This window comes from Drosophila ananassae, chromosome XR (assembly GCF_017639315.1).
Source record: "Drosophila ananassae strain 14024-0371.13 chromosome XR, ASM1763931v2, whole genome shotgun sequence".
Taxonomy (NCBI): domain Eukaryota; kingdom Metazoa; phylum Arthropoda; class Insecta; order Diptera; family Drosophilidae; genus Drosophila; species Drosophila ananassae.
The window spans coordinates 12987766-13002549 of record NC_057932.1 but is presented as its reverse complement, the minus strand read 5'-3'; the positions used below and the strand labels follow the sequence as shown (position 1 = coordinate 13002549).

General features: G+C 40.3%; 3 protein-coding genes across 4 annotated transcripts in view; 1 reads left to right on the top strand and 2 right to left on the bottom strand.

Annotated features, from left to right (window-relative positions):
* The first annotated feature begins 24 nt into the window (after positions 1-24).
* On the top strand, positions 25-9524 carry LOC6505312. The gene is made up of 5 exons (XM_001965705.4): positions 25-349; positions 434-1055; positions 1611-1869; positions 7089-7727; positions 9165-9524. Exons 1-5 carry the CDS (start codon positions 44-46, stop codon positions 9271-9273), a joined length of 1935 nt encoding a protein of 644 aa, XP_001965741.2. The 5' UTR covers positions 25-43; the 3' UTR covers positions 9274-9524.
* Positions 9525-9832: 308 nt separating this feature from the next.
* LOC6504953 (protein cutoff) lies at positions 9833-11510 on the bottom strand. Its single transcript, XM_001965706.4, has 3 exons — positions 10708-11510; positions 10390-10648; positions 9833-10328 (listed from the first exon to the last, which is right to left on the bottom strand). Exons 1-3 carry the CDS (start codon positions 11373-11375, stop codon positions 10062-10064), a joined length of 1194 nt encoding a protein of 397 aa, XP_001965742.1. The 5' UTR covers positions 11376-11510; the 3' UTR covers positions 9833-10061.
* Positions 11511-12166: 656 nt separating this feature from the next.
* The window catches only part of LOC6504952 (protein gone early), a 33980-nt gene continuing 31362 nt past the window's right edge, over positions 12167-14784 (bottom strand). For both annotated transcript variants that reach the window (XM_001965707.4, XM_014904740.3), the window contains exons 7-11: positions 14640-14767; positions 13617-14183; positions 13415-13537; positions 12843-13346; positions 12167-12774 (exon numbers count right to left, since the gene is read on the bottom strand). In XM_001965707.4, coding sequence (XP_001965743.1) covers positions 12687-12774; positions 12843-13346; positions 13415-13537; positions 13617-14183; positions 14640-14767 — 1410 coding nt within the window. In that variant the 3' untranslated portion in view covers positions 12167-12686. The remainder of the gene's footprint in view (positions 12775-12842; positions 13347-13414; positions 13538-13616; positions 14184-14639; positions 14768-14784) is intronic.

Genomic DNA, 14784 nt, shown 5'->3' with positions numbered 1-14784 from the left:
CAGAGCGCCAGCAGCGGCAGCGCAGCAGAAGCGGAGCAGAGTCATGGAGGCGACAGCGACGCAGCGTCAGTTGGCGCGCAGGCGCCGCGAAGGCATCGCCCAAAGGAATCGCCTGCAGCAGCAGCAGCTGGGGACTGAGCGGTACATGGGGGAGAAGAGCTACCGCACTTCGGGCGCCCTGAAGCGAGGCCGGGGGGCGGCCCCAGTCGCCAGCACAGCCGCCACCTACGTCGCCGTGGTGCGGCCCAGTAACACCTCCACCCGGATCGGCGCCACCCGCACCACCCAGCGCAACGGAAACACCGGTCGGGCGTCCCCCAAGCCGCCGCGTCAGATGCTAAACACCAAGGTGGGTTCCCAAATATTAAATAATTTATTCTTAATTAACTAAGTAATTTATAAATAACTTTACACTAAAAAAAAAACCGCACAGTCCCTTTCCCATGCCAATCCCTACGAGAACTTCTCCACCCGCGGAGAGCGATCTCTGGCCCAGCGAAGTAAGTTGGCCGACACCAGGACCCGCACCCGGCCCCCCGCAGAGCCCTTCCGCACCTCCTTTGGCCGCCAGGCAGCCACCGCCTTCACCCGCACCCGTGCCACTGCCGCCCATACCTCCGCCACCAAGACACGCTCCAATTTCAAGTCCATCAAGCCCAAGGTCGACTGCCATCTGTGCCCCCCCTCGAAGAGTCACTGTCACGGCCACGCCCACTCCTCGATGCCCAGCCCCCAGACCCTGCCCGGCGGTGGCCAGAACAAGTCCCTGGCGGAGGCGCACCAGCAACTGGAGCTGCTGCTGACGCGGATCGAGCGGGCGAGCGACTACCTGCCGCCGCTGCCGCTGGCAGGATTGCACGCCAGCTGCTCAACCACTGGCTCTGTCCGTCATGGGGCCCGCCGCTTGGGGGCAGGCCAGGGCCAGGGCGCCGCCAGGGGGGCGAAGGGGTTGCGGCGGCAGTGGGCGCCAACTCCACCGGCTCCAGCCGGGTCGCCGATGGCCAGCGCAAGGGGAACCTATTCCCAGTCGCATATGAAGATCCGCAGCAGAGGAGGTGAGTGTACACTGAGAGAAATGATATAATTTATAGATTTAATTTAAATATTTTATTTTATAAAATAAGCAATTTCTGGAAAAGAAACTAATTTCTACCCTTAAAACATAAGTTACATAATTTTAATTTTTAATTATTTTTCTTAACTATACATTCAAGTTTTGTATACCTGAGTACCGGGTATTAATTATATATTTAATTATATATTATATTAAATTATATTATTTCCTTTTATTATGAATATGTCCTGTTCCTTTCAAAAGGACCACTTAATAAATAGTTTTCGCTAAATTCCAAAATTTTCTAAATTCATACATATGTTGATAGGTTCTATGAAGTATAGTTTTATATTAATTAAATTTTTAGTAGTATTACTTCGATCTATTTATATAGAAGTAATTAGTTCCATAATTAGTTTCCAAAAAACACAAGAATTTTTAGCCAAGTTATACAAAAATTATAAAATTTAGAGTTTAAAAAAATATAGTCATACGACTGTTTTTAAAAAATACTCAGATCTAAAATGGAATAAATAATGGTTTAATAATTTTAAAGATTTTTCAGAACTGATGGGAGTCCGGGGATCGGGTGGCGGCTCATCCGGTGACGGATCCGGAACGCAGGACGAGGTCGAGCAGCCGAGCGGCATCGTACCGCTCACCTGCAATCCGCAGCATCTGCCGCCGGCGAAGCGGGAAGCGCTGCTGAAGCTGCTGCAGCGGGCAGATCAGCACGACAAGGGCATCGTGGACATTGTGCGGGGAGTGACGGGGGATGCGCCACGGGACACCATACTCATGATGCTCCAAATGCTGTAAGTATGCATATTTCACACTCCGCACACAATTGGGGCTAAGCACTTAGGTCCAGCTAACTTAATTAATTTCTTAATGTAAGTCTAATAGCAAAATTAACTTGAGAAGTTATTTTAATTCAAATACATTTTATAAAGTTGGTTTTTGTAGAAATATTTGTAATATTTCTGTTTACTGATTATTATTGTAACTCTTCTTAAAAAACAAAGTCAAAGAATGGCTACAAATTTAAAAAATAAATTTTATTAAGAGTATGAAATTAACATTTTTAAGAAATAGCTTATTTTATTTATAATTTTCAAAACTAAACTCTTATTGGAGGCTGAATCACACATCCCAAATAGCTATTTCCTTGCCCCCAATAGTGCTCGGCCGCAGCATTTGGCCGCTGCGACTGCAGAGCAGCCGAGGCAGAAAGCAGCGCCAAAATGATGTCATCGCCGGCCGTCAGCTGAGAGAGTGTGGGGGAGAGTGGGAGCCTGTGGGGGAGACGCAGAGTAGGAGAATGGGGGAGTGGGAGAGAGTGTGTGTGTGGTTGCGCGTTCTCCAGAGCTAGTCAGCTGGCAATGCTCCGCTGACGCCATCGTCTCTGCCGGCGCTGTAGTGCGGCCGCTGCTCTGCTACCTGTGGGAGTCGGAGTAGGTTAGGCGGGCAGCGGCAGAGGGGTAGCACGGAGAAGTTACTCACTCACCTCAGCCGGCGTCAAGCAAAACAAAAAAAATAAAAAATAAATAAAAGCAGGAGCAGCAACCAAATTTGTGCTGCTTCTGCTGACTATTGTTTTGGCTTTTTTTGTAATACCCGTTACTCAAAAATGTATAGGGTATATTAAGTCGTATATACACAAATTCAACACTTTTATGCATATTGTATATTTAAGGCTTTGTATTCTAAAGGCTTTTTTATTTTTTAATTTGGAAAAAATCGTAAGAATCAAGCCGTTTTATTTTCAAGTTTAAAATTTAATTTAAAATGTTTTTCTTTTATCTTAAATCTTTTTTTAAATTAAACTTGTTGAATAAAAATCAAATAAGTTAGAAATAATATAAAATAAATAAGAATTATTACATTTTATAGCTACTTTCGCATTATTTTGCATATTTTAAATATTTATGAATAAAATATTTTTAAAAAAAGTTTTATATTAAAAAAAATGTTTGAAAAGAAAAACCTGAAAACTAAAATAATTAAACAATCAAACTACACTAATGAGGTTTAGTTAAGATTAAATGATTGAATATTTCAAAACAAATAATTAAGGATCCACACTGCGTATGAGTAATATTCCTAGACATCACTCATACGCATTAGTTAATATATAATAATTAATTTTAAAAAATAAATAATTTTTAGTAAAAAAATAATAATTTTATTATTTACTATAAGCTTAATAATTATATTTTTAACAAAATATAATTATACTGAAATAATACTGAAATATTCTATATAACTCAACCTTGATAAATATTTTTCGTTTATGTTTAAAACGGGGTATTTATGGTCGAGACCCTGAGCTTTTCCTGATAGATTTTTTTGTTAACATCGCCTTCAGTGGCATTAGAAGTATTTACAACAACCATTAAGCCCTTCTCTCTTTTACTCTCATTAGTAACATTCTCTCTCACAGCTCTGTTAACTTGGCCAATGCAACTAAGTCACATAAAAAATACTCAACACTGGAGAAATAATTTACTTTTTCCATATTAGCACAATTACTTAAATGTATTATTTATTTTATTATTTTAATACATGTATTATAAATATTGACAAAATTTAAGCTAATAAAAATATCAAATTTTTAGTTATTTAAACTAAAATATCACAACCAAAAAAACATATTTTGTTCCTTCTTAAAAAAGCAAACAAACTTGCAACAAAAATACCATTATTTTATTCATTGTATAATAGTTTCTTTGATAAAAGTTGGTAAGAATGGTGTTCTTTATTATGTATACAGTTATGCATTGAAATCAAATTCATTTGCTTGATAAATATTTACTGCATAATAATAATAGTTTTTTATGGAAAGTAAGAATTTAATGACTGACGATGATGCCAATGATGCACTGGGGTTTACTTTGTGATTTATTATTTCTCTGGAATCATTCGATTTTTCTTACAAGTGTTCCTCAGCATTAATAACAATGAATTTAGTTGATTAATTTGCTTTTAATAATGGTTTTAATATATGAATTTATAATTGTTTAGTGTTTATATAAATGTTTTTTTTAAAGGTGATAGTTTTCTGTTAAATCAAAAAAATAATATGTTATTATATTGTATCATCTATTTTATTGTAGTTTATACGTAGTTTTACTATGTACTATTTAGAATTGAAAAATAATAATTTTATGAGACTTTGACTAAGTCCAAATAGTTGAAAATATTGTCCCAAATCTCGTATATAATATTTCTGATCTAGCATTGAAATATTACTTTGTTGCTTAATAATTATATAATATTTTAAAAATAATACTGTTATCTTAAATAGACTAAACTATTAGATGGATATATTATATTTGTTATCTTATAAACAAAGCTATAAAGTATTCTTTAATGAACATCCTAAATTTGTATTTAATTGATGTTCTCGCCGCTAGTTATATCTGGCAGAGAGGCGGCTTAGTCCGCCTAGTAATCTAACTGTTGAGATAGTCAGTGACTAATGACAAGTTCAGGGTCACTTCCCCCGAAAACATACAAATCATATATATTCCATGAGCATCTTCTCCTCTCGCCAGGGCTGGTGTTTGTTTTTCGGCTCACTGGACTTAGCCTGGCTCTGTGCGTTGTGCGTTTCTGGTTTTGGGCCATTTTATTGGACTCGCTAATGTCCCATGTCTCGCGTTCTGAAGTGTGCAAATTTGCTGTTGCCGGTTTATTATTCGCAATGTGTGTTTTTGTTTCTTTTTTTTTGCAGTTTGGTCTTCGCTGATATGAAGAAACGCTCGTAATCAAATACTACGATCGCCGGGCGCTAATCGACAACTGTTTGCAGTTGGAATTTGCGTTCTTACTGCTATATACACCCCGATATTGCATAGTCTATCTCTATATATATTTCCATATACCTATCCATATACCATTTACTCAAGCAATCATCTGATTTTGTAGTGACTATAAATAGCGGTGGTGCCCGTGGCTCGTTATTCACTTTTACAGCCCTAACCCCTTCGGGCGTTAGATACGCGAAGGCTACGTATGTGCCATATAATATTCCCTATAAATCGGTCATTATAGCGCCCCTCCGATTCCGTCATTTCTCCAATTTTATCCTTTTTTTTTTTTTTTTTTGGAAAAGTTTCCTTTTCCGCCGGTGCAGATGATGCGCTTTATTTGTTTGATCAATATATTTGGCGCTGCCATTTAGCGTGTCCCCCCCTAACAGTCCTGTCTCGCTCCCTCTATCGGCCACCATCTCTTTCTATTGCCGGAGGGTTGCCTCATCAGCGGCTTCTGGCGGGGTTTATTAATTAATTCTTCCACGGTTTTTGGCTTCTCCATTTCCAAGTTTGATTGTGTCATATTATTTACGTGCGCTATCACTGGGATTCCGGGGGAAGCCAGGGTGGGTGGGGGAATCATTTGGATGACGACGATGGCAGGCGGCAGGCGGCAGGCGGAGGGGCGGATATTGGTTGGGGGCGTTATGGCGCGGATGGCTCAACCTTAACCCCAGTGACCCAGGCTATGAATAAAGAAGCAGCCGAATGAATGACTGAATGAATCGCGTAATCATACCCTCACATGCTAACCGGTTATATTAGCCACGTCATGCAGTTGGTAACTTTCCCCATATATGCTTCGATTTAGTCAGTCTATAAGAACCACAATAATAGTGCTAATAAACTCTGGTAAAATAGTTTAAGAAACTATGTATATCGAAGAACATTTTGATGATGAAAGAGGAATAATAATAATGAGCAAAATTAATAGAAACCATGGACTGAAAAAAAAATTATTTCACTATTTTCAACCGATAATATCATTAATCTAAAATATTCATAATAAAGAGAGATTTTTACCATTTCCTCTTAAAGGGATATCTATGCATTTTCCACCATATATTTTAAAATTTTTATTTCGATTTCTTAATAAAAAAATAATGATTATTTTGCGGAATAATGATTATTTTTATCTTTTTATTACAAAATTGGGCAAGAAAACTCATAATATAATAATTAAGTAATGATTTTTATTATAAAACTTATATTGATTACAGTTCTTGACACAAATTGTGGAAAATGTTAAAAAATAATAAAATATAATAATATTATATAAATCATAAATTTATACAAAGAAAAATAATTCAACGGTATTAATCACAAAAAATATAAATAGAAAATATTGGTGACGAAAGAGATATTGCTTATTTTTTAAGAAAGAAATAATTTAAAATTATAAATTCACTAATAGATATTCCAACGATAAAATACTTTAAAACTAAGAAAGAGTGTTCGGTAGAGCATATCCATTCTGCGATTGGAATGACTTTGCCTATTTTCGTCATTGGCCTTGAGAGTTCTCCTACTCTACTATCACTGGAAGAATCCTTGGAGTAGGAGGACGGATGAATGGGGGAGGACTGGGAGGCTTGGGGCTGCGTGCGTGGGACCAGAGTGTGCAATTCTCGGAGGGGCAAGAAAGGTTGCGTGACGGCAGCCCATATGAAAGCTAATAGTCCTCTCGTAGGCGCCTGTTTTCTCTTCTCCAAAATGCCAAAGCTGATGCAATAACTCAACTTTATCCGAACGGGAGGAACTAGACCAAGTCAGCAAAATCAATTTAATAGTGTCATCATAGGTATTAAGGTGTCTTTGGGGCTATTTCGTTTATATATTTTTATTAAAACACCTCAATTCAATACATTAGGTTGTTTATGTGTGTCTTTGAGATATTTGGGACACTTTTCGGAAATTTTATTTCTAAGATGTAATTTTAAGATTTTAATTTTATTTTCATTTGAAAAACCTTTGAAAGAGGTAAAATTTCAATGTTGAATGCTAATGAAACACCCAAACCAACCTATATTCACATTTTCTAAATAATAGTATTCTTATAAGTTGAATGACCTATAAGATTCCAACATAAATATATTTTAGATTTTTTACAATTTTCATTTTCAAAAAACAAACTTCTGTAACAAAAGTGTATTATAATAATAGTAATAATAGTATTATATTTCTGAAACTAAACCTAAAAATATGTTTTTCCGCAGTCCCCTCAGCTTAAAGGACTCCCCCTACGCTGAAAAATTCTGGGAAGGCCACCGATATTTGAAGGAGCGCCAGGAGCAGCACCAGAAGATTCGATCCGAGGAACCACGCTTCAAGGATGTGAAGCTGCCGCACAGCCCCGAAGGACAGAACTTTTATTCGAACAACCTGGAAGGTGAGCTGAAGGACGAGAAGCTGGTGCTGGAATTAATGGATTCGGAGATGACCAGGCGGCACCAGCATCCAGTGGTGTCCTCTGCTATCGAGCCAGTCGGCGAGAATCCGCTGAACGAGCGGCAGCAGCAGGCGATGCGGGAGCGGGCGGAGCTCGAGGAGCACAAGCAACAGGTGACCCAGTGCCGGGAGCGCCGTCGCCAGCGGGAGTTCAGGAAACAAATGATCGAGCTGATCAAGGAGCAGACGGACAACGGTGATGCCACAGATGCCAACCTCGGGATTCAAGCGGACGACGTGAAGCAGGAACGCCAACAGATCCAACACAAGGATCCTCTTTTCGCCGTCGTCCCCTCCGATCCTTGGGAGCAGCTCTGTCGGGAGCGGGATCGGTTCCAGGCCCACTGCAAGCGCAGCTGCTTCTACAATCATTCGCGTAGCTCTGCGCCCTGGAAATTATATGCCAAGTAAGTAAAATAATTCCAAAAACAGGAGCATGTTTTTGGTGAATCTGAAGTTCCTATATCCTTGCAGATACCATTATTATAGGGTCCATTATAAGGTCTTCTTTAAGGACCATTATAAGGTTCACTATACAAATTTGTTTTCAACGTAGGGCATTTTATTTTGTTACTTATTTGATCATTTTTATACCCTTGCAGAGGGTATTATAATTTTGGTCAAAAGTGTGCAACGCAGTGAAGGAGACATCTCCGACCCTATAAAGTATATATATTCTTGATCAGGATCACCTCCTGAGTCGATATAAGCATGACCGTCTGTCCGTCTGTCTGTCTGTCCGTCTGTCCGTCTGTCTGTCGGTTTCTACGCGTTGAAACTTTGCACACAGCCTTCTTTTCCTTGCAGGTAGTACATAAGTCGGAACGGCCGGGATCGGTCGACTATATCTTAAAGCTGCCATATAACTGATTGATCGGAAATGCCTAAACTTCGTTGTTTTTTAAGATAGAGGGTTGGGACTTTCCACACATGTTATATTTGACCAACATATCTTATGTACAAAATTTCATAAGGATCGGCCGACTATATCCTATAGCTGTCATAGAACGATCGGAATTGGCATAACTTTGGTGTTTTTTAAGTTAGAAAGATGGGACTTGGTACAGATTCTATTTTGGACAAAATAATCTGATTTGCCAAATTTCATAAGGATCGGCCAACTATATACGATCCGCTATGTATCTAATGATATAAAATGCGTGGCGCCACCTAGCGGACTGCGACTGAACTGCAAGGGTATATAAACTTCGGCTCCGCCCAAAGTTAGCTTTCCTTTCTTGTTTATTATTTATTCTGTAGACTTAAGGGTGATTTAAAGGGTGAAGTTTTTCTTATAAGGGTATAAGGGTTTTAAACATTTACTAGTTATCCTGGACATTTCAAGCCATGAACTATAGCAAAACCATTTGTTTCAACTTCTTCTATATATCTATATATCCTCTATATAGAATCTTCTTTACAATTCGAATTTATAAAATTAGTCAAACAAATGTATTCCATTTTTATACCTGGTTCTCGTATCTTTGTACTAGATTTCGAAAGGTACAAAGGAGCACCTGGACCCTTAGTGGAGAGTTATAGACTTTTCATTCTGCTTCCCTACTGGATTGTTTCACTTCTTAGTTTCAAAACACACAACTGTTTTCTGTTAAAAAATCTATACTTTAAAAATTCATTTTGGGCGGAAAAGATGAGGTATCATATAGTCGGAAAACATGACTATAGCCGTCCCCTCTTGTTTTTCTCCCAAATATTAAATTATAACGAAGTATCCACTACATGGATAGATATATCCCTCTAATTTCTAAAACATTTTTAGTAAAATTTTTTATTAAAATGTAATATCATTTAAATTGTATTAATTTCTTACTTATTTCTTTCAGAGTGGCTGCGAACCTCAGCTCTCAGTTAATGGAGAGCATCGATGTTGATTTCAATCGCAGCGTGGCCAGTTACATCAAGGACTTTGTGGAGGGGGAAATGACTTTGTAGAATTACTTCATATATTTAGTGATTAATAGCGCCCGAATCTTCCCGGACAGAGTGCATCAAATTTTAAACAGATTTCTAAGAACAGAACGCAGACACTTTTAAGGTTTAAATCTTTTCTAAACTATTGTGAGAATAAGGGAATTAGTTGCATGTCAGTTCCTTCCGAAAATTGCAAGTGTACAGAAAATTCTATATCTGACAAATTATCTATCTGGTTTCATAGGAAATAAAACTATTGTATGTAGTATTTACAAAACTGTTTTTTAGCCCAAAAACTACACAATAAAACATAAAATGTAATTATTTTTGTGGAGCCTAAAGGTATGCACAGAATATTTTTTGCGTATAAAAGACAAGATGGAGATACTATATACATAATCTCTCATTGTATAAATGTATCTCTCGCAAGGAAGATAAATTTATGAAAGTTTTTCTACTAATATATGTATATCTTGTGAACAAATATTTCATATTTTTAAATTAAATTCCCTTTGACAAACCTAAGAACCCCCGAGCCTCTTATAACTTATTCAAAACTTATTAAAACGCAAACAATAAATGCTGAGAAAGACTTCTCAAATTCCAAAATCATTTATTTGTATCAAACTCTTCCATAGAGTGTTACATTATCGCACTGTGTGCCACTTGTATGTTGTAAGATGCAGTTTTTATTAATATGTGTGTGTGTTTTTTAGGGCACAACCAGTAGGACTAGAAGGGTAATCGTAGGCAGAAGGCACCAGGCAGGACTTCTTGGCAGGATTTCATCTTCAACCTGCACATGACCCTTATAGTTCAGAATCATCATCATCATCAGTTTCAGTTTCAGTTTCATCTGAATATTTGCCCGTCTCCATCATAGCGAGATACCAATCTGGTAAGAGCGGATACTTGTGGGCGCCGATCTTCTTCTTCATGTATATAATCTGCTCCTTGGCAATGTAGTTGAACTCGTATGTGGTCTCGGGCTGGTGGGGCTCGTTAAGGGCCAGTAAGATTTCATGCATGATTTTAGCCAGGAATATCTGGCACACGTTCGGCAACCACTTGTTGCTCTATGAAATGTATTTTCTAGTTAGTGTGGGTAGCCAGAAGGTAGAACTATAGGTCTCTTACGTGCTCGTGGGGCAGTCCCATGGCGAATTTGGATTTCACTCGCGCCACACGACCTGCGTTTTGGCAGCAGGCCACAGTGATAACTACGGATTTCTTGAGGTAGCTCTCCGCCCACCAAGTCAGTGCATCATAGTCGGTATAGCACGGTTCTGTGTAGAACGTCCCGAATCGATGGTCCTTGTAAAAAGCACAATTCCCCAACTTGAAGTCTATGTAGTGCATATTCAACATTCTCTTAAAAGTGAGCGGTAGTTCGTTGCTGAAATAAATGAATTTGTTTTAGTGATTTCTATAGCTACTTCGATAGAGGGTCCCTACTCTGCACTGTACAGGCAAGCTGCTCCCATGGGCGCCTCGTAAACAGCTGTAATCGATTCGGTAATATTCGCAAAGAATACGTTGACGAACTGCGAAAGTGCCTCCGGTTGGGATTCCGAATGTTTTTCCCCTCCCTTGTACAGGACGTGTTCTAGAACCGTCACCATGTTGTTCCTCTTCTGCAGCGTTACAATGTCAAAGGGCTCCCCGGGATTCTCGAGGCACATGTACGTGGTGTTTCTATATCGGTTGACCAGTATCTTCCAATTATCGTTCAAGTTGTAGGGCGTACACATCAACGTCTGCAGCAGCTCCATAGAACACACCACCGTCGGAATCGCCTGGAGTCCTGGGCCATACAGGTTGGGTACGAAGAAGCGTCCCACGTTGGCCGCCATGTATCGGAGCAAGTGTTCCATGTAGTCGCTGTAGAAGTGCTTGTACTTCTTGTTGCATCCAGGCTCGACCCGCACATTCAAGTCCAACGGAAAGAAGCTATTCTCCAGCAGCCTGAAGCGGGCCAGAGCGCTCGAGTCGTTGCAGAAGGTGCGAAATTTATCGAGGCTGAAAAAGCCCAGGGTAGTGGGTTGCATAAAGAAAGGCTTATCCCCTTCTGAGAGGGTCTTCGTGTAAATGACATCCATAAACCCGATACCATAGTCCTCCATTTTGATTTTTTCACGTTCACCAAACTTTTCACAATTCGCCAAAGATTTGCAAGACACTCTTACTTTTTCACTTTGATAGATGAGACGTCAGAAGGCTTCAGAGTTGATTTCTCCAGTGACTGATTTCAAGGGCTGGCACCTATTTCAGTGTTGAAACGATTACAATATCCTTATTGATTAATTGATACCTTTATCGAACTAATTTGCATACAGGCTGCATATTTGCCAATACCTGGAAAGTGTTTCCATTTTTCCAATATAAACTTCTAAAAGTTTTATAATGTTATGGCTTTTTCAAAATATGAGACAAAAATCGTATTCCATCAAGGAAATCCATTAAAAAATCATATTCAAAAAGTATATCCTAACAAATGTTTTCGTAAAACCAAAATTAAAGCATTCCATGCTGTACAGATTTAAAGAAAAAATGTATCGTTAAAATTTGGAAAATAGAACAATGATATGATTTTATGGCGTTTACATGGCTAGTACGATTTTTTCAGCTTCACAGATCGAAGTACATTATTTTTACATTTTTTAAGGCAGAATTTTAGGTAATTTTTTAAATAATTATTCGATATGGTATATACATTTCTACCTATATAATTTTGAATTAACCTTAGAAGATTATTAAAAACGAAATTCAAAAAAATCTTGCCAAAGTATTTTGTTGGCAATCCTTAAGTATATGTCTTAAAAGTCATCTTATATCCTTTGGAGGGTTCATATTTTAAAACCCATGTTATATGCTATTGAGAGATATATTTTTGCCATCCATTGAAACAGCCTGCTGTTGTTCATTTCGGTGAAATGTTATTCTCGTTTAATTGTTCTTCAAAAACTCAATCAAATCAAATTCATCAATTTATACAGGGTGGCAATCTTCGCTTAGCAACTAACTAATAACTACGGACTAACCTAGCCAATAGGTTCGTACTTAATCGACCTGCTACACAGCTAGCTCGGTTAACAACTTCCAGTTAGGGTCGTTAAATCGGGATAAGTAGGTTTGGATGGTTAATGGTCTTGTCTGGTGTTTGTTGGTTCTCCTGTGCGAAGTGATGTCAACAGCGGCTAGTCAGTGTTAATCCTCCGGTTTAGGTCTACGGACTAAGCTTAACGCTAAACTAAGACTAAGGCGATGCATGCGTGTTTCTTTTGTGTGTCGTATCTCTCTGTCGGTCGCGGGCAATGTGTGGGAAGTAAAAAAAAGTACAATAAATAGGTTGTTCATCCAACTTCGTATCTATCGAGGGCTCATCCACAGGGATCGGGGGGCGGCAGGGGTCCGGGTGGATGGGTAAACGTTTCTCAAAGCAGGTTGGAGCAGCTCTCCTCCGAAACGGCGCAGTTTGTGGAGCGCGGCAGGAACTGGATGTGCTGCCATGTGGCATTGAATCTGAAAAGAATTCCAACAAAAATTAGGAATATTAAGAAGAAACTTCTCGCCCCGCTTCCAATCCTTACAGATATCTCTCGGCCAGCTGGCTCTCCACATGCGGCTTGATCCTGGCATAGTCCTTGTCCGCAATGGTGGTGCTGCAGTGCTGCTGCATGTAGGCCAGAGTGAAGAGCTCGTTCTCGTTGAAGGACCGCAGGCCGGGCACCCTCAGCCTCCTGGTCAGGCCGAGGGCCTCGTACGTGTTCACCTGATCGATGCCCGCTCCCTGGATGGCGTTCCCGGCATCGACGGCGCCCACAAAGCTGCTCAGAGCCCTGGCCGCCGTTCGAGCGGCACTCAGGGTCACATGGAAGCTCTTCAGGGCGCTGCTGGACAACTCACTCAGCTCGTGGGCCAATCTCGGGGGCTGGCCCGCCGCCAAGCAGTTGACGTCCGGCTGGGCGTAACGGATTTCCGGAACGGCATCACTGACGTCGACGCTCTGGGCATTGAACTGCAGCAGAAACGTGGAGAAGTTGTCGATGAGGGCCTCCAGTATGTCGGTTCCAATGCGGGCAAAGTTCACAGCTCTGCACGAAATAGAAGAGGACAGATTCGTGAGCTGGAGATGATTAGTATGGACATTCCGCCTACTTACACCGGATAACGATAGTCGTAGTAGTTGGAGCTGATGAGCACCCTGGACACGAGCAGCATGTTGAGCTTGTTGGAGTAGGCGATGGCCTGCGGATCGTCCCTTGTGTACATCTCTGAAACAATGCTGTCAAAAGGAGAGGGATGGCTATAGATCGGATCGTGGGACCGCGGAGAAAGTGCAAATAGAAAGTTTCGAGACTCACACATCCAGCATGCCCAATGTGGTCAGCTTCTTCTCCATGCGCATGCGTCGGAAGGCCCAGATGGACTCCAGGTGCTCCACAAAGTACAGGTTGTTCAGCATCAAGTCCGAGTAGTATTCCGCCAGGTAGTTCGGCTGCTGCAGCACCTCGTCCGGAATGCCAAACTGCAGCCGCATCTCGGTGAGCTTCTTCTGGATGAACTGGCTGGCCGCCGGCTCCAGCCACTGGGCCTGGCCCAGCGAGTCCTTCAGCTGGCTCCTCAAGCTGTAGAACATCAGGCGAAGGAACTCCTCATTGCCATGGGTCTTGTTTAGGCTGCCACCCCGGGGAGAGGTCACTGAGACCGGGGCCGTCTCGAACTGCTGCCTGGGCGGCTGCTGCTGCAGTGCATCCACCGCAAAGGGCAGCCACTCCCGCACCACCTTGCTGCAGATCAGCCAGCGCGGGTAGCTGGCAGTCCGGCCGTAGACGGAGTGATCGAAGTGCTCTGCCAGGATGCGGTACTCCTTCGACAGGTGGGGCAGCATCTGCCGGGCCAGGGACCAGACTATGAAGTTGTTGATGGGTCTGCGAGATTAAATAAAATAATTAAAGAAGGGAAAGATTTTTATAAAAAATATAGATAGTTCTGAGAAAGTTTAACAATTTATGATTATTTGTTATAAATCTTTATTTCCATTTACTTTTTTAAATATTTCTTATGGAAGTTTAATTTTAAATTTATAAAAAAAAGTAGACAGCAAAGCTGTATAAACTGTGAGATAACTGTGAGAAATAGTTTAAAATGTGATAAATGGAAAATAAATATATGTTTCTTTTTTTCTATATCATAAGTCCAAAAAGACAATCTTCTGTCAGAGAAGGTTCTATTCTTAAAAAGATAAAAATCATTATTTGTTAAATAAATACATTTTCTATAGCTTTTTAGTTAATTAAACTTTCACTGAAACTATATAATGTTATACAAAATGTTGGGAAAGCACCCTAATCAGTCGTGATGACTGTTTTGTAACCTTTACTCACTTTTTGTCCGAAGTTGAGAGCAAAATGGACAAAGCATGCAAAACCTCAACATCTCGCACCAAGACTTCGGTATCTTCGGTGATTTTTGTTTTGGGGAAAATGGTCTGCAGAGACTCCAAGATGGGCAGCTGGAAAGGGATTTCCA